This window comes from Phyllostomus discolor, chromosome 3 (genome assembly GCF_004126475.2).
Source record: "Phyllostomus discolor isolate MPI-MPIP mPhyDis1 chromosome 3, mPhyDis1.pri.v3, whole genome shotgun sequence".
Lineage (NCBI taxonomy): Eukaryota > Metazoa > Chordata > Mammalia > Chiroptera > Phyllostomidae > Phyllostomus > Phyllostomus discolor.
The window spans coordinates 195,364,759-195,387,743 of NC_040905.2; the positions used below are offsets into that span (position 1 = coordinate 195,364,759).

At 43.5% G+C, this 22,985-nt stretch overlaps 1 protein-coding gene across 1 annotated transcript in view; it reads right to left on the reverse strand.

Moving 5' to 3' along the window:
* The window catches only part of SVEP1 (sushi, von Willebrand factor type A, EGF and pentraxin domain containing 1), a 160,777-nt gene that overhangs the window by 42,709 nt on the left and 95,083 nt on the right, over positions 1-22,985 (reverse strand). Inside the window, exons 25-36 of the mRNA XM_028528876.2 lie at positions 20,300-20,457; positions 19,267-19,468; positions 17,302-17,477; positions 14,040-14,164; positions 12,948-13,071; positions 12,028-12,198; positions 7,011-7,184; positions 6,456-6,575; positions 5,102-5,278; positions 4,810-4,894; positions 3,671-3,862; positions 2,475-2,642 (exon numbers count right to left, since the gene is read on the reverse strand). Of these exons, the coding sequence (XP_028384677.1) occupies positions 2,475-2,642; positions 3,671-3,862; positions 4,810-4,894; positions 5,102-5,278; positions 6,456-6,575; positions 7,011-7,184; positions 12,028-12,198; positions 12,948-13,071; positions 14,040-14,164; positions 17,302-17,477; positions 19,267-19,468; positions 20,300-20,457 (1,872 nt within the window). The remainder of the gene's footprint in view (positions 1-2,474; positions 2,643-3,670; positions 3,863-4,809; positions 4,895-5,101; positions 5,279-6,455; positions 6,576-7,010; positions 7,185-12,027; positions 12,199-12,947; positions 13,072-14,039; positions 14,165-17,301; positions 17,478-19,266; positions 19,469-20,299; positions 20,458-22,985) is intronic.

Sequence of the window (22,985 nt, forward strand, 5' to 3'; positions counted from 1 at the left end):
TTTCATCCAGCAATGGCTATGCAGGTAATTTTAAATAGACATTATTTTTTAATTTATTTTTGTGCTTTTCTGCATATTTCAAATGTTTCATTAGACACCTGGCCAGAAAAAATAGGCAGCTCTCCTTCGAGCGGGGCCACCCTCGTAGCCCCCCACAGTGGAGGCGGTGAGAAGCCGGGGTCTGAGTGTTCTTCCTCTCACCAGAAGTTTTACTTGCAGGGAAAACATAGGCGGTCGTGTTTTGGAACTCTGTGTACTTTCTATTAATTTGGTTAATTATCTAAGACAGTTTCTCCCATAACAGTAAAATGTCATCACTTTACATAACAATAACAATGATGCAGAAGATAATAATGAAGCTACATAGCACTTCGTGCACACATAAAGCACTTCAGCCCTTTAATGGTTAAGTGATTAAGGTGCGTAGGTCTGGTTTTCACCGTTTCAATGAGAAAAAGCTCCCTCAGAGTGTCCACTTGCCTAGGCCAGAGGGACATGTACAATAATAACATGACCCAATACCTTCATGTATTAACTATAAACTGAGAATAATATTTATTTTGCCAACCACCATCATTGTAGAAGGGAACATGAGATAACTCACATGAAAACCCTTTAAAAACTGTGAAACCCTCTACAAATGAACCAATTTCTTGTAATTTTCATTATTGTCTCTAATGTTTCTTTTAATCTCTTATGTAATATATAGATTTAACGTTAGGCAGACAAAAGACTCTTATGTTATAAGCAAATGATTAGTAACAAAAATACATGTGTGCTTTGTGAAGAAGAGAAATGTAAATTGCATATACCACATGATCCTTAATACTAAAAAATATGCAAAGATAAAATTCTGTGAAGAAGTATAGTAAAATACCACTAATATTTACCTTAGAGTAATTTTTTAAATAAGCTTTTTATTTTCTAGTTTTATATGGTGATAGTGCCTCAATTTTTTAATAAGAAAAACCACAGATGTTGTCAATATCTGGTTATTATTTGGGACATTTATATTTGATAAGATTTCACAAAAAATGACCCATCTGTTAATAGTCCCACGCAGTTTATTCTGAAGCAGTTTTTAAATGAGTCAATCCACCACGGAGTGATTGGGACCATCAGACATTAACTCCTGCACTAATATTTTCATGTTAAAGAATTCTTTTTCACCTAAGGCACAGGAGGCAAACACAAGGCCTGTGGGCCGAATCCGGCCTTCCACCTTGTTTTATCGGGCCCGGCACCTAGTTTTTACCCGGGGCAGTGCCGAGCTCCCTTGCCCCTAGTTAAGGAGTAGTTACATTTATACAGTCCTAAAATTACATTTGGTCTTTTTGAAAACATCCACGAGCCTCATGTGGCCCCCAGTGAAAATGAGTTTGTCACCCCTGACTTAAGGTGTTCAGATCTGAGAGTTCTGCCTGCCATTCACGCAATCTGCAACAAAATGTTGTCGCCACCTGCTGGCAGCCCCGTACTAGTGAGAAGGTCTTCTACCCAGGGGAAAAGAACTTCACCTTCTGTGATCATACAGAAACTGTACCCTCTCACTGTGCTCTGATCATCAAGACAGTGACAATTTCTTGTTGAGTTTATGAAGTTTTTTCTGGCGGGGCCAAGCATGATATCATGTCATTTCCCGCACTATCCATCAGAATTGTGAACCTTCAGTGAACTCATCTTATGTGGGACAATCGAAGCCCAGAGCGCGTGCACACTTTTCCCAGGGCCGCAGTCAGTGAACGGCAGAGCTGAGGTTACGCACCCAGAAGATGGCAACCCTTCTGTGGCGGCAGCTCCCTACCGTGTGAAAAGCAACTGCGGTAACTCTGGAGTGTGAAAGCACACACTAGGAAGCAGGGGGTAAGTCAGAGCACCTGGGACTCAGGTGCCCCTCGACGGATTCTTTACGGCCTGTCTGAGGTCCTAAGCAGACCACCGCCCAGCGTGACCTCCCCTTTCCCTGCACCTCGCAGGGTTTTCCTGAGGATCAAATGGGACATGGAGGGCAATAGCCCTTTGTCACCTGCTTCCTGGTTTTCAAATTTTATCTCCCAAATAAATGAGATCATTAAAACCGGCAAAACCTGAATTTGATTATTTTTTTTTCCGAAGATGTGTCATCTTTATGTGGTAACGACGTTTTGCCTTTCCGTTTGCCGAGGATAAACACACAAGTGCCTATTTAAGCGTGCTTTCTGCATCTTTAATTAAAGTGTCATGGTAGCTTCCATGCACTGCCCAATGTCCGTCACTCAAGGCCTGGTGTGATAAATTACTCTAATTCCAGGAAAGCGCTGTTCCCGCAGGAGAACGTGCTCCCCTTCTGCCATCAGGAAACAAGAGCATGATGCTGCTCTGGCTTTGGCTGACAGGTAGTGTAATCGAATGCTCTGCGGGGCCCATCTCTGCAGTCGGGAGCGTCCCCGCCCTCGGCGGCTCCCACTGCTCCTCTCCTCCACAGGGCTACTCACCCCTCTTTGCAAGTGTACGTGACAGTGTTCCCCACAGTGAAGTTACTCCCGGCGGTGACAGCATCTTTGATGGCGGGCGGCTCTCCACAGAAGACAAGATGACAGGTAGGTGGCGCTCTGTCCCAGCTGCCTGACGCCGTGCATTCAAGGATGGAAGGGCCCTGTAAGCTGCAGAAAAGGAGGACACCGCCTCTTTCATTGGCTGTGTATGTACTGCTATGGAGGTGAAATAGGAAGGACTTTGGAGAGCACAGGGGGCCTTTGAGGAATCTGAGTACATGAATATAAAGTTTTTCATGTTTTATTGCTGTATATAAAAGCAAAGGACACCTGAGCAGGTTATGGACCCTTTAAAACAATGAATGGACTAAAATGAGGTAACTCGGTGCAAAATAAAACGTGCTCACTGGTGGTGTTGTAGGGCCCTGCTGACCGTGTGAACAGGTGACTTGGATGAGAAGGGGTTAACAGGCAGACTAGGGTCCAGAGGTGAAGGAGACAGACACCCAGGAAAACAGACACTCCGGGTAACTGAGGTCAAAGGGCACTGCCCTGGCCCCTGAGCCTGGGATCTGAACTGTGTTGCTCCTGACTCTGACCTCCGGTCTTCCTCTGATTTTACAGCCCTCACATCCTGTGGTTTATCCACCTGTGTTTGCCAACCTGATTCTGATCGCCCGAATTACTCACTCCACTGTCTGTTCACTTGATCTGGTGCACTTCAGATCCTGTTGGCCAAGTTTCTGATCACAGACTGAATCTCTCTCTCTATTGTCTCTTCTGTTTGAACACACACACACACACACACACACACACACACACTACTCAAATTAACCTCTGACAGTATCAGGGACTTAGACCCCGACATGCTTCTATAACAACCCATGTGATGCTGAGTAGAAGCTTGGTGAAACATTTACCAAAAAACCCAGGCATTGTCTTCTGCTTCACAACACTTTTTGCTTTCATGTTTAATGTCTAAATGTTTATAGCAATTAAAGTAGTGCTTCCAGATGGAATATTTCCTCGGGTATTGGCTACAAGCCAGGCCTCAGGAAGCATACAAATTTGAGAATATCTTTTACATTTGGAAACTTGTACTGAAAGTCAGCCAGCCACATGCAAATAAATTCTATTAAGCAAATAATCAAGTAACTGGGTACTGCGGGAAGCTGGGCTGGTGGCTGTAGACTTACCTGTATCCGCTATCACAGGAATAAGATGCCGTGGAAAGGTAGGTAAGCCCACTCAAAACATATTTCCCATGGTTTATGTTGTCGGGGCTAGAACACTTGACCAGTTCACACACAGGAGAAGAATGACTCCAGGAGCCATTAGCGAGACAGGATGATTCTTTATCGCCCTCCAGAGTATAGCCTTTATCACACCTAAAGAAGATAAAGGAAGAGAACAGAATACAGTTTGCTTTACTGTGCATCATTTTACCTGTGCCAAAACCTCCAAAAATATTGAGCATTTATTCACACTGGAAGAGTTCTGTTTTCCTCCTGAAATAACGCTTTGAAACTCTGTTTTCAAGGTTCAATACTGTACCTCTTCCCTGGTCATCTTGCTGGGGGATAAGCAGGAAGGCAGATTTAAAGACTTGGCTTGCCTCTAGTTTGTGTCATAGATTAGCAGCTGCAAACGCAGCATTCTTGGTTTGACAGTGTCTGTTCTAGTATTAGTACTTAAAACATTAGGTTTGGAGCCATAGCTCCAGCTTATTTTTTTAATTTCCAATTTTCATATTTTTAATAAACTTTTAAGCGGTTTCAGGTTCAGCAAAATTGAGCAGGAAGCATGGAAAATTCGTTCCCAGGAACCTCCTACCCCACATATGCACAGCCTCTCCCACAATCACCCACCTGTCACAGAGATATATTTGTTAAAATCATAAACCACATAAATATGGCTATCATCCCAAATCCATCATTTACATTAGAGCTAATTCTTGGTGGTGTACATTCAATGGGTTTTGACAAATATATAATGACATGTATCCACCATTATAGTATCATACAGATGCAAAGCTCCAGCTCATAACCAAGACTATTAATTGGCTTGCAGGGCCTTCTTACAAGGCATCCATTCTTAGAGCTCCTCCAGGAGGCACTGGTGGCAATGATAGGTTACTGTCATTTAAGGGTTCTACATATGATGACCATTAGAGAGATTATTGCGCTCAATTTCTTCATACTACACACAATTCAATTAATTCCATAGTACTTCAAAACCATCTTCTGGGATTATCCTTCCTCCTTTCTTCCAGTATTATCACCGCCAGCATTTCACCAACCGCTTCTACAGTGTACTTTTAATCTCAGACACTTACCTATACATTACTTTACTGCCATAGGTAAACGCTGATCCATCCACACCACCGTTTTCGGGAAGAGCGGGTGCTCCACAGGAAATAGCTTAGAGAAGGGAAAACCAACAGCATGGCTTTTCTTAGTAAACGTGTGCAGAATGTCTCCAAGTTCAAGGGCAGCTCATGTTTCAATTTGAGCCTACTCGTTGGGTTTTAAATACCAAAAACGTTGACACAACATAACCCCTGACATGTCTACCCCTCCACTGCAGGACTGCCACCCACCATAAACGTGGGAACTTACGGAAAATACCTTCACAGCTGGGTATCGGATGACTCCATTCTCCAGACTCCAAACACGTGACATTGCCGGCTCCATTCAGCTGGTGTCCTTCCCCGCATGAAAACGTGACTTCGGCACCCACTGTATAGACCTCACCCGATGAGTGGCCATTTTCTGGGTTTCTTGGAGCCTTACATTTTATGGGTTCTTGAAAAGGAGAAAGGGTTTTCGGGGAAGAATAAGTGGCTTTCACACAAGCATTCAGTAATTCCACTATGGGTAAGGTACCAGTTACATCCGGCCAAAAAAAAAAAAAAAAGGCTTTTGAAGGGAGACACGTGAAAGCCAGGGAGACCTTGAATGATTAGATCAGAAAAATAATAGGCATTTAAACAATATTTTGAAATAGCAACGACTAACAACATATATACAAAATTTATCTGGCCAGACAGGGAGCTGTTTACTGGGGAGGCAGTGGTGGAGCAGGGCACGGCTTCGAAAGGATTCAGCGCCCTTGACTTCCCCTAAACTGATACCCACGTTTCAAGAGTAACGGACATTCTCTCCAGCTGGTCCAGAGCACATTTAAAAGAAGTCCCCAGACTTTTCAAACAGACGACAGATCGTGAGCCCCTGCTACATGCAAATGTGGGGTCAGTTATTACTTTCAGGATGGGAAATGAGTTAAAGGGAGATTTGGGGCTAGCTTTGAGTAGCAGAAGGGACTATAATACTGAATTCTTAAAAAAGGAAGATACATTGATTCCATCTTTCTAGAGAGCATTTTGGCCACAAAAGCCAAGGACTTTACATGAAACGCTCTCAAAAAGTCAGTGCAATTATAAGACTGGATTTTGACAATTCCTCTTTATTGTTTCCTGGGTAGTTGTTTTCTCACAATAAATGTAGAAAGACATTGACGGGTTGAGAGATACCATCAAAGTGACCACAAAACCTAGAGACATGGAAAGGAGAGATGCCCACTTTTTTCCAATGCTATTATTCTGTGTGGCTGAGGCAGAGGAAACATACTGACGGTATAAATGTGATAATGCATCTTTTTTTTTGAACAGGCAGTGGAGGCCATGGATTGTATTTCTCAATTCACTGTTATTCTCCTACCTCGCAGGCATTCCCTCAACAGTCTGCAGATCTAGTTGGCTCTCGGTTTTGTTATTCAGCAACTGGGAGTTTGGGAGAGACACCGTGCTCATTTAAAGCCCCTTTAGCGGTTACCTGTGGGACTTTTGAAAGACAGTCTATGTTCTCCATCTGCGCATGAAGGCTGGAAATATTATCTCATCTTCCAATAACATACGGTGAACATGTATACTTGAGTAACACACTGACATAACCTCTTCCCAGCTGCACGAATGCTAGTTACCTGCACAGCGTTTACCGTCCCCCGTGTAGAGGGGGAGACACAAACAGGTGTAGGATCCATTCGTGTTCAGGCAGGAGGCGTACTTGCTGCAGTCCGACCCGAGTGCACATTCGTCAACATCTGAAACGAGGACAGATCGAAGCTGATTTTTCTCACGTATCCATCACTTGTTTTTATTTTTAAATCACTGTGTATGATTAAAATCATTGTGGAAATCATACTTCCTGTATGACACTCTGTTTTCTATATAAAATTTCAGGATAGTAGTTACCGTGACATTGCAGATATACAATGAAAGGTATTATTTCCCTAGTTTATAGGTGGGTAAGTAGAAGAACAAAGAAACATAGATACTCTTAATAGGGAACCTGGAAGAAATTTGAAATGTTTTGGGCACCTCCGTGGACAGCTGCTTTGACATCATGGTTTGCCGGAGCTTACTGGGACGAGATGACGTGAACAAGGGAGTACCACGAGAGTCTCAAAAAATAAGGGATGACTGTCCCCCGTAGAGTTTGAATAACTCCACACAGTAACTGCCAAGGTCTATCTCACCAATGCATGATGGTGAGATGCCATTCCAGCTCCCGTTATTCGTGCAGAACATCCTGGAATCACCCAACAGATAGTAGCCATTGTTGCACTGGTAGGTCACTGTGCTGCCGGCATGGAAGTCCTCGGCCGAATAAAAGCCATTCTCCAAAGAGGGTGGCACCCCGCAGCTAATGCCTGAAATGCGACCAGAAGAACACAACCACATTAGGAACTAAATGCTCAAAGAACACTTTGTGTATACTGAACGTGTAGTTAAGTGTGCATTTTTCATTGCCCACAAGCAATCGTTGAGAGTGCTCTGGGGGTGGTAGCAGCCTGTAGTCATGCCTGTGCCCTCAGGATCCAGCATATTATCTCGCTCAGAGCAGGCATGTGATTCATTCATTTAAAAGCTTTTATGGAGGCTGCCAATTAAAATGGTGAAGTAGGTTAATATGGAACTTGCATCCTCCTATGACCACATCAGAATCGTAGCTAAACTACAGAACAATCATTATTGAGAGCCACCTGAAGTCTAGCTGAACAGATGTCCTATAACTAAGGATATAAAGAAAAAGCCACATCAAAACTGGTAGATGGGAAGGGAGGCAGAACTGACTGGTCCCACACCCAAGTGTGGTGGTTAATAATTGGGAAGATATCTCAGCTGCAGAGCTCCCCGATAAGGAGCAAGGAGTCTCAGCCTCTTACTAGCCACCCTCCCACCCCAGCCCAAGGTCCCAGGGCAAGGAAGGGAAGCCCCATAACTTTTGGCTATAAAAACTAGTGGGGATTGTGGCTGAGTGAGACAGAGGACTTCTAGAGTCCTTTCTGTTGAAGGACCTGTGCCCGGACTCACTCAGACTCACTCCCTCTGACCTACTGCACTGGGGCAGTAGCTCAAAAGGCACCAAAGACAAACTGGAAGAACTCAATTATCTGGCTTCAGGGCAAGGGCGGAAGGAGCGTCTTTCTCCCAGACAGAAGTGCAGGCAGAGGCCAGCCCCTTATCTGAGTCTCCATCAACCTAGTTAATACTGTTCACTCCTCCCTGGTGATTCTCTGAGATCTCACCCCATCCAACGTTCTCAGACCAACCCAAGCCACTTACAGTAGCATTTCCATACAAATGGCTCACAGAGGCACTTTCATACAGATGGCCTGTCTTGGCTCATGCTTTGGACCTTCCTAAAAATCTTTCAAAAGTCCACAAACCACAAACAAGCAACATCTGGCCTTGGCGTGCTCTGCACCTCTTGCTAAGTGCCTCAGACCTGGTGTTAGAAGCACCCAGCCTCAGTTTGCAGCTGAGGCTCCCCGGTGCACCTCCAAGCCCAGAACAAGTAGCAGCCATCAACAGATCACTTTGTGGCTCATGCCAGGTGGCCCCAGGCAGGGCACAGGCAGCTGCTGACCTCAGCCTGTACTTCCCAGGAGGCCCCAGAACAAGAGCATCCAGTGGACATCATTGCATCACACCAGAGCACCACCTAACCACGTCCACGAGCAGGGCAGACTCAGCGGGCACCAGAGCCCCACTGAAGCAAGTCCTGGTCCATGGGGTGGGTCCCTACACAGCAGATCTCCTCTATTACAGTTGCAGCCAGTTCTTGCAGCCAAATGATCTGGAAGTAATCCCTCCTGCTGACAGGCCAATAGTTATAAAAGCTCAACTACAACAAGAGGGTGCCCATAGCCCAACTTGGTGGGGGGTGCACATGGAGCACCCTGCTTGGGTGACCAGAGAGCCTGTGCCCCTGGGCTCCACAGGGCACCTATTATATGAGCTCACTCTACCAAGACCAAGAGATGTAGCAGCTCTACCTAATACACAGGAACAAACAGGGAGAGGCAACCAAAATGAGGAGACAAGTAAATATGTCCCAAATGAAGGAACAGGGCAAAACTCCAGCAAAAGAAGTAAACAAAATGGAGACAAGCAATCTGCCAGATACAGAGTTCAAAACACTGGTTATAAGGATGCTTGACAAACTTAGGGAAGGTTAAATCAACTCAGTGAGAACTACAACAAAGAGATAGGAAACATAAAAATGGAAATAGAAAACATAAAAAAGGATGAGTCAGAAATGAAGAGTACAATAACTGAAAGGAAGAATACACCAGAAGGAATCTTCAGTAGATTAGATGAAGCAGACGACTGATTCAGGGATTTGGAAGATAAATTACCCAATCAAAAAAGAAAAATAATCCAAAATAAATGACAATAGTTTAGGGGCCTCTGGAATAACATCAAATATACCAACATTTGTATCATGGGGTGCTGGAAGGAGAAGAGAGTGAGGAATTAAAAACCTGTTTGAAAAAATAATGACAGAAAACTTCCCTAACTTGGTGAAGGAAATAGGCATATAAGTCCAGGAAGTGCAGAGAGTCCCAAACAAGATGAACCAAAAAAGGCCCACACCAAGGCACATCATATTTAAAATACCACAGATAAAAGACAGAGAATCTTAAAAGCAGCAAGAGAAAAGCCGTTAGTTACTACCAGGGAGCTCCCATAAGACTGTCAGCTGATTTCTCAACAGAAACCTTGTAGGCCAGGAAGGACTGGCATGAAACATTCCCAGTGACATAAAGCAAGGACCTAAAATCAGGATGACTCTATTCAGCAAAGCTATCATTCAGAATCAAAGGACAGATAAAGAGCTTCCCAGACAAGAAAAAGCTAAAGGAGTTAGTAACCTGTTACAAGAAATGATAAATGATCTTCTTTAAGAAGAAAAAAGGATAAAGAATACAAACTATAAAATGGAAATAAATACATATCTATCAACAATTATTTTAAATACAAATGGGTTAAATGCTCCAATCAAAAGACACAGTGTAGCTAAATGAATCAGAAAACAAGATCCACACATATACTGCCTACAGGACACCCACTTCAGATCAGATGTCACACCCAGACTGAAAGTCGATGAATGGAGAAGATATTTCATGAAAATGAAAATAAAAAGCTGGGGGGCCCTGGCTGGTGTAGCTCAGTGGATTGAGCTCAGGCTGCGAACCAAAGCATCGCAGGTTCGATTCCCAGTCAGGGCACATGCCTGGGTTGCAGGCCATGACCCCCAGCAACCTCACATTGATGTTTCTCTCTCTCTCTCTTTTTCCCTCCCTTCCCTCTCTAAAAATAAGTAAATAAAATCAGGAAAATAAAAAGCTGGGGTAAAAATACTTATATCATAAAAAATAGCAGGACCCAGCAATTCTACTTCTGGGTATTTATCTGAAGAAACCCAAAACACGGATTCAAAAAGACATATGAACCCATACTACAATTTATTTATTAAAAAGTCTGTTTGTTCTTATATGTTTGTTCTTATATGTTCCCTCTGGGGAACGTTTCATCCAGGAAAACAAAAAGAAGTCTCTCAGGGCAAGACTGGGTAAATAGGGAGGTTGGGGCACAGGGGTCATGCCATTTTTGGTCGAAAACTTCTGAACACTTGACATGGTGTGGGCAGGTGCGTTTGTAAATCACCCATCATGAAGTTGGCAAACATGTTGAGTCTTCCAAAAAAATTCACTGAAGCTGAACGCAACCTCTCACAACAATGCCAGCTGGTACAGTGATACAGATGGGCTCCTAGAACACTCACCTAGCTGGGGAAGCCTGTGTTATAAGGGGCCTGCCCTCCAGAAGATAGTTCTGGTTTTTCCTGGGCCCCCCTCATATGTTCATTGCAGCATTATTTACAATAGCCAAACTATGGAAGCAACCTAAGTGCCCAATCAAGAAACAAATGAATAAAGAAGATGTGATACAGACATACAATGGACTCTTACTTGGCCATAAAAAAAGATTGAAATCTTACCATTTGTGAAAACACAGATGGCCCTAGAGGGTATTGTGCTGTGCAAAACAAGTCAGACACAGAAAGACAAATACCATAGGATTTCACTTATATGCAGAATCTAAAGAACAAAATAAATACACAAAGTAGAAACAGATTTATAGACATGGAAAACATTTTGATGGTTGACAGAGGGGAGGGAGTTTGGGGCCTGGGCGAGAGGCGATGAGATCAAGAAGTACAAATGGGCAGTTACAAAACAGTCACGGGGACATAAAGTACAGCACAGGGAATACAGTCAATAACATTGTCGTAACTGTGTACATTGCCAGACAGGTGTTAGATTTACCAGGGTGATCACTTTCTAAATTATACAAGTGTTCAATCACTGGGTTGTACACTCAAAACTAATATAAAATTGTTCATCAACAGTAATCGAAAAATAAAAATATTACTAGAAAAACAGTTTATGGAGGTCCCGCTACCTGCGGGACACTGTCCTAGGTGCTGAGGTTACTGTCATGAACCGAACAGACAAAATCTCTGCTCTAGAGACCGTACTATCTCGCGGGAGCAGAGAGACAAGAAACGGAAAGATGTAGGTGTGTCCGCTGGGAACAGACGCCATGGAGAAGCTCCTCAGATAATCCCACCCACAGCAGCAGTCTTGCTTCCACCCTACCCCTCACTCTGGATTTCCCTACCCTGCTCTGCTGCTCTTTATAGCCCTTATTTCTGGCCCTTTGTGTTTCTTATTTAATATAAATCAATAATATTGTATTTACTTGTGATTTTTTTGCCTCCTCTACATTATAAACTCTATAAGAGGGACTTTTCCCCCCAACTGCTGTCTGGCACAGACTAGGCACTTTAAAAACTGCTGAATAAATAAATGAATGGATGCACCCAACTCAAGAGATGTCTTCCTGTTTTCCCACCCAGTGATGACCCCCCTCCCTTTGAGCATCAACCCCCATGTCTGCCTTTCCCTCCCACCCAGTTCCTGTGCCAACTGGGCAAGTGGTGGTTGCTTTGGATCATCACTGCCCACCCCCCTCAGGGCGCCCAGCACACAGGCCTCACTGCACAAAGGAAGCGTCCAACGAATATTTTCTTTATTTGCAACTGTCAAGTGTCTAGCTTTTATAGAGCATCCCTGAAAAGTGTTCTCATGGTTCCAGTGTTTTTCAAGAGCTACCAAAATGCGTCCAATAGGGGCGGCTCACGTTCACAGCGAGGGAGGGGCTGTGTCCATTGCCCTTGGTTCAGACAGTACTGCACGGGGTTCCCGACCATCTGGAAGCCTGGGTCGCAGAAAAGGCTGATGTTGGAGCCCGGCTTTAAGTCTACTGAGGTAGCTCTCAGATGAGGTATGGACCCTTCCAGTGGCGGGCAATCTGAAGGAAGAGAACACAGGTACAGAGCTTGTCAACAACGTAGTGGAGGAGGACTGGGTCAAGGCTTTCTAATTATCTGTAATATCAGCAATTGAGAGCCCCTGTACTGACATGAAAATCAACGGCAAGCAAAATTACTAGAAAAGAATTCTTCAAATCAACAAACAACATTCCCTCTTTCGACAGAATCTGCTAAATATTTTCAAACGACAAAACAGTATTTTAGGAATATGAATAAAATGTTCTTATAAGGAATCAAAAATCATACATTATAGGTCACCTGCAGGACCTCGGCTAAAGACACTGAATGTTAGGAGGCAGTTTGGATCACTCAGAGCTTGAGTCTTTGGTGTGCAGGGGGTGATGTCCTTTGTGTCACCTGCCCCTGGACGGCCGCTGGCAGGTGCAGAGCCGAGAGGGCACCCACCCCAAGTGGGAGAACAGGACTTCGGTGGGCACTGAAACCATTCACCACATTTACCTTCTCATCCTATTTTCCCTCTCTCTCTCTACCCTTGCCCGACTTTGTTCCACAATGCATTTGCACATGTGTACCCTGCTACATAGAATGTATGTAAGTAGTAAAAAAAATCCTTTGGATGTAGTGGGGTGAAAAGGATTTACTAGCTAAACAAATGACTAGTAGGCACACACTCTTTGACTAACAGAGAATTTCAAATTGTGTCCTTTTGCTAGAAAACCCCAGAGCAGTTAGGAGACAGCAGCGTCCATGGAAGAAGGAAACTAACCAGAACAGAAGATGCTCTTGGAATCGACCTTCACTCTCCCCACAATTCCCGGCAGGAAATCAGGCCAGGCTAACACGTTCCCTTTAGTGAGTTCCTCTGGGCATGAGGTAGCCAACGATTTCACCTGAAAGTTTAAAAACACATCTTTAGGTAAGCCTTACTTGTTTCACTGAGATGGAGTTATCGTATATTAGTTTAGCCCTATTAAAAACATCTGCAGATTTGCTGGGGGGGGGGTGGTGATGGGGAAGCAGGCTTTTGTATCATATGACTCCAGGTCAAAGGGAAATTCTCTTCCCTCTCCCTCTTTTCTTCCCTCCCATCATTCCCTTTCCTAGATCTTTCACAGTTGCTGGAAATTCTGAAATTCTACACGTAGAACTTGTCTAAAGCTCTGCGGTTTGTTACGGTGTTACAGAGGTTCCTCCTCTGCATTCTCCTGTCCTTCCATCTCTGATTTAAAGTTGGGGCAGCGAAGGCTTAGTCAAGTTCTGCCTCTAATAAAAAGGACAAGCATTTATCAAGCCCTTACTGTGAGTCAAACTACACCACGATTATACATCTTAATCCTGCCCAAGCCGCACTCCACAGTTTTGTTTATCTTCATAGATAAAACCAACCAACCAACCTACAGCTTAGAGAGAGGGAGTAACATGTTCAAAATTGTCACGGCCAGTTCGTGGGAAAACGGGGATTTGAACCCAGGCCACTGGGCCGCAGCCTGACTTTAACCACTAGCTCATCTGCATAATCTTAAACCACCCCTGAATTTCTGCATATTTAGTAAGAGGGGTTTGAATTATTATTCTCTATGATTTTTTTCCAGCTCTGAAATGACAGGACTTTATAAAAATAATCACGTCCGATAAAATTTAAAAACATCACCAAGAAACAGAGAAGGAGAGTTATCGAAGGTCACCATAGATAGCCTCTGTCTGGTTCAGTCTACGACCAGAGCCTCAAATGACATTGGTGGCAAGCTCTGAAAACCCAGAGGTTACAGTATGATATGGCATCATTAGGCTGTCCACGTTGTCACAAGGTTTGTACCTTCGTAGCTCATTACTGTCATACACTGAAAATGGAATTGACCTGCTGTGGAGTCAGGACATAGTCCCAGAGGTTGAGCTGGCTGATGGAGCCCACAAAAGACTCCGCTGGGTTGAATCCTTCTCCTTTTATGTCTTGCTCTTGCCCGAGAACTAAAGCGCCACCACCTAGAGAGAGGAGGAGACAAATGGGGGGACACTGGTCTGAGGGTTACGCCTAAAATGCCAACTTAATAAAAGCCCAGCCAATGCAAACATATCAGGGGAAATTATTAAAAAGCTCCATTATCTACAGTGACTGCATGTTTTAACAGTAAGGACAAATTCAATGTTTTGTATAACAAGTTCAAATAATGTTGTATTTAAATATTACATTGGATTTATAAGTATTTAACTATAAAACTATATCTATACATGTATATGAATATAAAATGTCATGTCAAAAAAACCCAGTAAGTCCTATATTGCCTCCTTTCTTCTAAATTATCCTCCACGACAGACTACCAGTTGTAACTCTTTATCTTCTTATTCTGAACCCTACGATGCTTACATTGCCATCACCGATTCCAAGGGGCCTTCTAAGGTTGCCAGTGGCTGCCTAATTGCTAACTCCAGTGGAAACTGTTCAATATTCACCTCCGGTGAGTTCTCTGTATCGTGTTCCTACAGATGTATTCATTCTCTTTGACTGTCTGCCCCGGTGTACTGGGTGGTCTGTGTCTGTCCCTCCAGAACCGACCTCCACCCTTCTCCACTCTGCCCCGAAGGTTGACACCTATGGACTGCACCACCTCGTTTCCTCATCCCTTTGGCTTTTGTTTGTGTGTGGCCAATGGGAGGACCAGCCCGAGGTAAGAAAGCAGGGTTAGGAAGAAGTTTAATACCCTGGATACTTTCCTCCCAGGCAGCAGAGGGCAGTGGCTGCCTTCCTCTGTCTAACACCATTGTTCCCACTGGGCAATGCTTTCCAGCGCTACAGGTTTGCCTCAATTCTGGTTCTCCACTCCCAGTCACCGTAGGCCCATCCCTCGTGACGTTCCATTGTTGCTAGCCAGGGGGTGCTCTGCTACCATAGTTTGGTTTTCCTAAGCCTGATCTTGCCTTTGAAAATAGTCCCTTCCTTCAACTCTTTAGTTATCCTCCTTGAGTGTGCCACCTGTTTCCTGCCAGGAGCCTGGCTGATGGCACTTGGTTCCTGGGACAGCATCCTCTCCTGGCTGTCTCAGAACCTTTCTGCCCTCTTCTCTGCCTGTCTGCCAGATGCCCGCGCACCCGGGCTCCTGCCCTGGCTTCCTCTCGGCCTTCCACTGCCCTCCCCGTCTGACCTCACCCCCCTGCTAACCACTGTCTGTGGACCCTCTTTCGTGATTTCCCAACCTACATCTTTTTCTTATAAAGTTAATAATTAAAAATCAATACATATACATGAAAGGAAATTTGGGGGTGGGGGAAAGTATAAAGAATTCACCCTACCCACAAATAATCATTTAATAGTTTTAATATTTCTTTCTAGGTTATTGTGTGTGTGTGTATGATATTTTAAAACACACAAGTCAGGATTGCACTATACGTGATGTTTCAAATTTGCTTTTTTTCTTGAACCTGTTTTCATTTCATGAATTTTAACAGCTATTTTATCACATGAATGTACAAGAATCTATAATTTGCTTCATTAACTTCACAGCCACTTCTAATCAGCTACACAGAGATAAATATATTAACACATAAATATTTCATTTCTGGTGGTTGAATTTTTGATTGCATGCAAAGGCTCTTGATGAAAGTTTCTAAATTGCTTCCCAGAAAGGTTGTTATCAATTTACACATCTGCCAGCATTCTGAGCCTACCATGCTGCACCCTTGCCAGTCACACCTTGTCCCTAGAACCAACCTTGTCTATTTGGTTTACTCGTAAAGTTCTGTCAACCTATGTTTTTAGCTGCGTGTATTCCTGTGATTAGAATTCAAAACCAAATACACGATCTGCCCCTACTCCAACTCTCCTTCTGATGATTGCGCTTTCCCTGGGACTCCTATCGTAGCTTACAGATTCTTCAATAAACTGTGTCATCCAAGCTGAAACCAGTCATCCACTGAGCGCTGTCAACTGAGCCTTGCAATATTTATGGATGCCAATTCATTCTTACTTTGTGGTCAGACAACCATCTCCCTGGGTAGATACTATTACAGTTTCCTTTTCTCCCCCCATTCTTTTAACTCACTTCTCATCTTCTATCAGCATTGAATTCTACAAATGCTCTTTTCTGAAGCATAAATGAAATGCATGGTCATTATGAAAATGTCAGAATAGAATAAAGAAGGAAATAGAAGGCCCCTGCTGTCCCATCGCCCAGAGACAAGATCGCTGAAAATGAGAACGCTCTAAGTTAGACACAAAAAGAAACTGCCACCCTTCTTCACCTGATAATGCCACTTCCCGTTGAAACACTGACAATGTTTCTATATTTACTAAAGAAAACTGCCATCCATTCATTCCTCCTCATTTGACATATGTCACAGAAGAATCAAGATAGAGCAAGCTTCCTGCCATATACAATACTGAGAACCCTGGATTGCCTAATGCTTTTGTATTCCTTTAAACTAAAACTTTGAATATTTTTCTAAAAGTATTTTTAGAAGTAAGTTTGAGTTTTGGAAGAGAGTTTGGGTTCTATTGGAAAAAGAACACAAAAGTCAGATAGCTATTAAGAATGCTCCAGTTTATCCTGGCTGGCATAGCTCAGTGGATTGGGCATGGGCTGCGAACCAAAATGTCGCAGGTTCGATTCCCAGCCAGGGTACATGCCTGGGTTGCAGGCCATAACCCCCAGCAACCACACATTGATGTTTCTCTCTCTCTATCTCCCTCCCTTCCTTCTCTAAAAATAAATAAATAAAATCTTTTTAAAGAAAGAACGCTCCAGTTTATATACTGGAAATACCTATATACTGTGTATAGTAACCACAAAACAAAACAGAAACAAAATCAACAAACAAAAAACATTAGCAATTAAAATCCTCCTTGGAAGACAGTTTGGGACCCACCCGCTGCTCGTGCAGAACGCTCCTGGGCCCTCTTACTAAAGACCCCAAAGGCACCTCTTACACAGAGAGGCATGAAACTCACCTAGAAAAAGCTTCTCACAATGTACAGTCTGGATAATCGGGGCACAGTCAATAGAAAGATAATCATTGATCTTTGTCTAAAACCAAAGACAACAAAGCCAGCACACTCCATGTTCACCTAAGCACCACCACCTCTAGTGTTTAGCACAACTACACGCATTTCTTTTGCTAAGACATACCAGGTATAGGCGAGCCAACAGAGAGCCCCATACCACCGTCCGATAACTTCCCGTCGATATAGACTTTCCAGGCTCCACCAACACTCGTCCAGGTGATCGCTATATGATGCCAAGTGCCGTCATTCACGGAGGGGCAATCTGTTATCCTTTCCTTGCCATTCACGTAAAGGACCCAGCTGTGGAGAGATGCCAGGGCACACAGGCATCAGTCATATCTTGTAATCCCACCTGTGGGGCGTGCTACTATTTTTTTTCTTTTCTTTGTTTTGCTTTTCATGTAGGTAAAAGCACTTTGCAATTACTTCTTCTTCTGCCTTTGGTCATATTTCACAGAAGCAGATTTGACTTACTAATTAAACTTTATTGTAGCTCCCTGAATATTTGTGCTTTTTAAACACAGAGTACTACTCAAAAGACAGGATAAGCTGAGACATGCTGGTCCAGTTTGAGATCCACCCCCTGTCTCTTCCGGAGAGTGTGAGTCAGGAATGCAAGGCATGAGAGCTGTGTGAGCATTGATTGGTTGCCTTCTTGTAAAATGTATGTTTCTAACATCAGGGACGAACTTCAGAAAATAACTCTGTCTCTCTATTGTCGAAGCTGTCATGAAGGTGACCGACCACAAGAGGGTTCCAACAACCATGTCACTTAGGGAAATGTCAAAGATAATCAGCTGTTTAAAGTGCAATATCTTCAAAAGCCACGGAGAAACAAAAAGGATGAGGGAAAACCAATAAGGAAGATAATAATTAATTGAATACCTCTCCCAGCATCTTCTCAGCCCTATTCTCCAAGATCTTTATGATGAAATAATATGTTTATAATATTGTTTCCCTTCTGTGTTTTCCCATTTTCCTCCTGCTGTTCAAGCAGGCCACAGATTCTCCCTACATTTTTTGCCTTCGAGAAAGCTTTTGCAAATTTCTTGAATTTTGTTTCTGAAAGTTCAAGTCCACTAAGACTAGGGTTTGAGGCTGGGAAGATTTTCTGCCAGAGCAGTGAGAGTCCCGTGGGCTGAGGAGAGGAAAGAGAGCTCAGTGGGTCTTTGAGGCTCACAATCTGCTCAGCAGCAAGCAGTCACGAATTTGGATGCATCACAGAGGACTGGCCACGTGATAAACCATGGAATCTATCTAGCTTGAAGGTATGAGCCTCGGCCTTGCTACATATTCCACATGTGACAAAGAGCAGTGGTTCTGAAGGGACCACAGAGCTGAGGCAACGGGCAGCTCAGTGACAGGTGATGTGGACAGGTGACCAATGATGGAAGTCCTGTCCACATCTGTGGATCTTTAGCAAAACTCTGTGTGTTTTATTAATTAACCTGCAAGAATCTAAAATAGATAAAACACTCAGTAGGAAAGAAAGCGGGGAAATAACTGAGGTTGAGAGTTCTAACATTCCAGAGGAACGGAGCCCTGCAACTCAAATTTATTGATCCAAAAAGAAAAAAGAAATGTCATCTTGCAACCCAAGTATGTAGACTGACTGATACTCAATATATGCATCTCCAACAGGTCACCATTGTCACTGAAATCCCCTGACCTCCGGAGGCCCTGATAAGTAAAAGGAGTGACAGTCTTAAGGGTCAGAATTTGAGACTTGTTTCTGCCACGCCCAGAATGTGACATTTCGGGCAAATCATTTAGTTTCTCTGAACTTTCTTTTACTATATGTAAAATGGGCATGAGTTCCTCAGGACACAGTGAAGACCGAATGAAGTACTTAGTGAATATTAGTACTTAGCAAAATACCAAGGAAATACTTAGGAAATAGAAAAATACACGCATGAAGTATTGTCATGAAAACTGCCTTCTTGCAGAAGTTGTCTGCATGCTCTACTTGATTATCGTCACCTGCTGTCTGCTGGAGCACCTGGCTCTCCTACATCCCCACCCCCAACGTCAGTCCTCATTGGTGCCAGGATACAACCCAAAGCACAGACTCCTGGACATTGCTGCTTACCCATTGTAATCGGTCAGGAGGAAGGTATTGTCACTGCCGTTCTCAAGTGCGTAGGAGATCGGGGTGCCGTAGTTGTTGATGTCAGAGGATTTCATCCAGAAGGCGCAGGTTACGGCGCGGAGAGATGGAAGCACGCCATCTAGGATGACGTAACCATAGATACCGGAAACTTCGAAATCCAGGTTAAATCTCGTAGACTGTTCTGCAACAAATAAGAAAAGTGTGCAGACTGTGGCACTTGCAAGGCACTTTTAGGTTGTCTAACATAAGTGGGAGGTACACAAGATTGACGAAGAAGACACTTCAGTAAATAGGATGATCTGAGAAGCAGTTTCAAAATTTAAAAATATGTTATTTACAAAATATAAAGTGTGCTTTAAAAAATAAAATAGTCAGTGAGTATCTAAGATAGGAAAAATACTCTGTAGTGAAAGGAAGCAGAGACACAGGGAGTAGTGGAAGGAGGGGGGGATCGGGGAGTCATTACAGATGAGAGACACGAAAGTGTGTCTGGACGCTGCTGAGAACGACCCATGGAGAGGGCTGACTGATGCAGGAGAGATGGAGCGGTAACCAACTGAAGGGCACCATCCTGTCCCTACTCAGGTCTCTGGCTCGTTCCTGTCTCATGACCAGTTCAGCTCTGCCCCAATCTTGCATACTTCACGCACAACGAAAGTCCTACAGTTGCCAGACCCCAGTGCCGAGAAAGCAGTTCAGCATTGGTTCTCAAACATGTCTGGGGCTTGTGACCTCTTCAATCAAATGGCTTATCAGAGTGTCCCTTCTAAGCATGTAGAATGTGAAGAGCCCCGCCACAGGCAGTTTTCTCATTTCCCTGGCACACCTCTGAGTGTCCATTTCCTCATCTGCGCTACTGCAGAGAAGATTCCCTAGTGTATTGGATGGCTCGGAGATTAAGTAAGGACAAAATGCTCATTGTAGTGTTGGGTATGTAGGCAGTGCTTGTTTCAGGTAAAAACTGACACTGTTATAGATCATTATTTTCAGTTAGTACTACATACATACATACCTGTTTCACACCTGCTGCCCGAAAATCCCGGCCGACATTTACAACTGTACGAGTTTAATTTGTCCACGCAGGTGGCCTGGTTTCTGCACGGGTTAGACTGACACTCGTTGATGTTCAGCTCACAGAGCGGCCCTGTGAAGCCGGCTGCACACTGGCACCTGGAAGAAAACAAACGGCACCCATCAGAACAGCCGCAGAAGGGCCCGGGAGGGTGTCTCCCACTTAGAACTCGTCTTGAAGGATTGAAAACTGCAACGCTGAAACCTATTTCCCACACCAAAGCATTGCTTTAACTGTTATTTATTATTTTACTTTTTTTACTGTTGTTCTATTGCAATTGCCCCACTTTTCCCCTGTTGCTCCCCCCTGCCTTTTTTAAATTCATCTAATTACACCTATTTAACACAACACTTATTTGAAATGTTGTAGTAGCAAAAATAGAGTAGAAGGTAGCTCTGGTCAAGGAGAAGTATTATTCACATATTGGGAGTTTCTGTCCCCGCAGAAGTGCTAGGAAAAAAAATAAGCCAAAACAAACAAACAAACAAGTAAGCAAATTATAACCAAAGACACTGAACTAGAGAACAGGTTGATAGTGACTAGAGGGTCAGGGGAGGGAATTTCAGGGGAAAGGGGAAGGGTCTGCAGGAACAAATATAAAGGACACATGGACAATAACAAGGGGAGGGGCGGTGGAAATGGGAGGGAGGTGGGAAGGGCTGGGATGGGAGTAAAAGGCAGAAAACTGTACTTGAACAATAATTAAAATTAAAAAAAATAAGCCCATATGCTGTTCTGAAGGTTTTACTTATATTAACCAATTCTGATAACAATTTTTATAACGATCATCATTCTCATTTTACAGATGAGTAAACTGTGGCCAAGAGAGGCTAATTTGCCAAAGCCCCCATCACTGAGAGGTGGAGAAGGATCTTGAACACCGTCTAGTGCCTTGTTCTGAGTCATTACGCCGTACACTGGCTGCTGTGTACAACAAACCACTTATACCCGTCAGGACGGAAAACACCTCTGGTCATGTTGAACACTGACAAGGGTGTTGTGAAATGTGAGCTTACAAAGCTCACATTGTAAGTAGAACACAATTTGACAATGTCAAGGGAAGCTGAGGGTCTGTATCCCCAGAGACCTGTCTACCCATTTCCAGTTACATACATAGTCCAGGAGACTGTGGCACAGGTGCACAAAAACACATGCAATGAATGTTCACAGCCATGTGTTCTGAATGTTTACGGGGAGGAGAATGGGAAAATAAACCATGGTATAATCATGCAATGGAATGCTAATCAGCGTGGATCATCGCTCACAATGAAACGAGCAAACTAAAGCCAACTGTATCAACCGTGATAATACATAATGTTGATTGGAAAAAACTCACGAGGATTTAAACAGTCTTCTACCATTCATGTAACATGTGAAACAATGCTATATTGTCTGTGGAGTCTTATATGTAGTAAAATATAAACTCTGAATGAGAAAGATATGCACTAACTTTAGGGCAGTGGTAACGAGGAAGAAGAAACACATGTCTGTGTGTGGGGGGGCGGGGGGGGGGCTGTACTGGAGGAACTCCAAATCTATATTGAGAACTTATTCTTTAAAACAAAAGATGTCAATCAAATATACCAAATGTTAAGGTTTGATAATTACTGTGACGAGTGCATGACTTTTATTATTTTTTGTAATTTTCTATATTTCTAAAATATTTTCTGATTTAAAGCACTTGTCAAATAAATGGCAGTTAATAGTGTAACCAGCACATTCATATGGGGACCTCTTTGATATTGGCCTAAAGGTGACTATTATGAATAAATGATATTGGGGGGTTTAAAGGAAAATATCAGTTTGCATTGTGGAGATCTTTACTGAGTTCTCTGCATTTGATGATGTCTATTTTAGCTACAATTTCACTTATCTTTATCTTCTCTTGTTTGACATCATTGTAGCAATCCAATAACCCTGTCTAGGGAAGAGGTTTACTTTGGTGACAACTACCATTCCTTCGAATTAGGAGAGTTCACCTTCACCTTTCCTCCAGTTAGGATTCAGACAAAGTTGGTATTCATCAGTTGTCTTGGACCCTGGGGAGAACTTGGAACTCTGCTGTTCAATTCTAAGTTTCTCATTGTCTGTGGTAGGTGTTATATGTGGAAGATGTAAAAAGCCCATGAAAAGATGATGCTATGCTGATAAGACCATTTCCACATGGAGATGGAAAGTCTCACGGGCAGAACTGGCTCCCTCTTTCTTGGGACAGTGCCCTGGCTATTTGCTGGAGGTCGTAATGGAAAGGGGGCTGAATCCACAGAGGACTGGGAAAGGTTGCAACTGGGGTAGACTTTCATTTCTTTGCTTTTTTAAAAAAATGTTTTATTTATTTTATTTTTAGAGAGAGGGGAAAGGAGAGAGAAAGAGAGGGAGAGAAACATCAATGTGTGGTTGCTGGGGGTCATGGCCTGCAACCCAGGCATGTACCCTGACTGGGAATTGAACCAGCGACCCTCTGGTTCACAGGCTGGCACTCAATCCACTGAGCCACACCAGACAGGGTTACTTTTTTGCTTTTATCTTATAGGATCAGTGGCTTGTTGGGGACAATAAAGTTTCCTGATATTTCACAAACAAGGCTGGTCTGTCTTTTGTGCGGCAGAAGCCACAGATCCTGCAA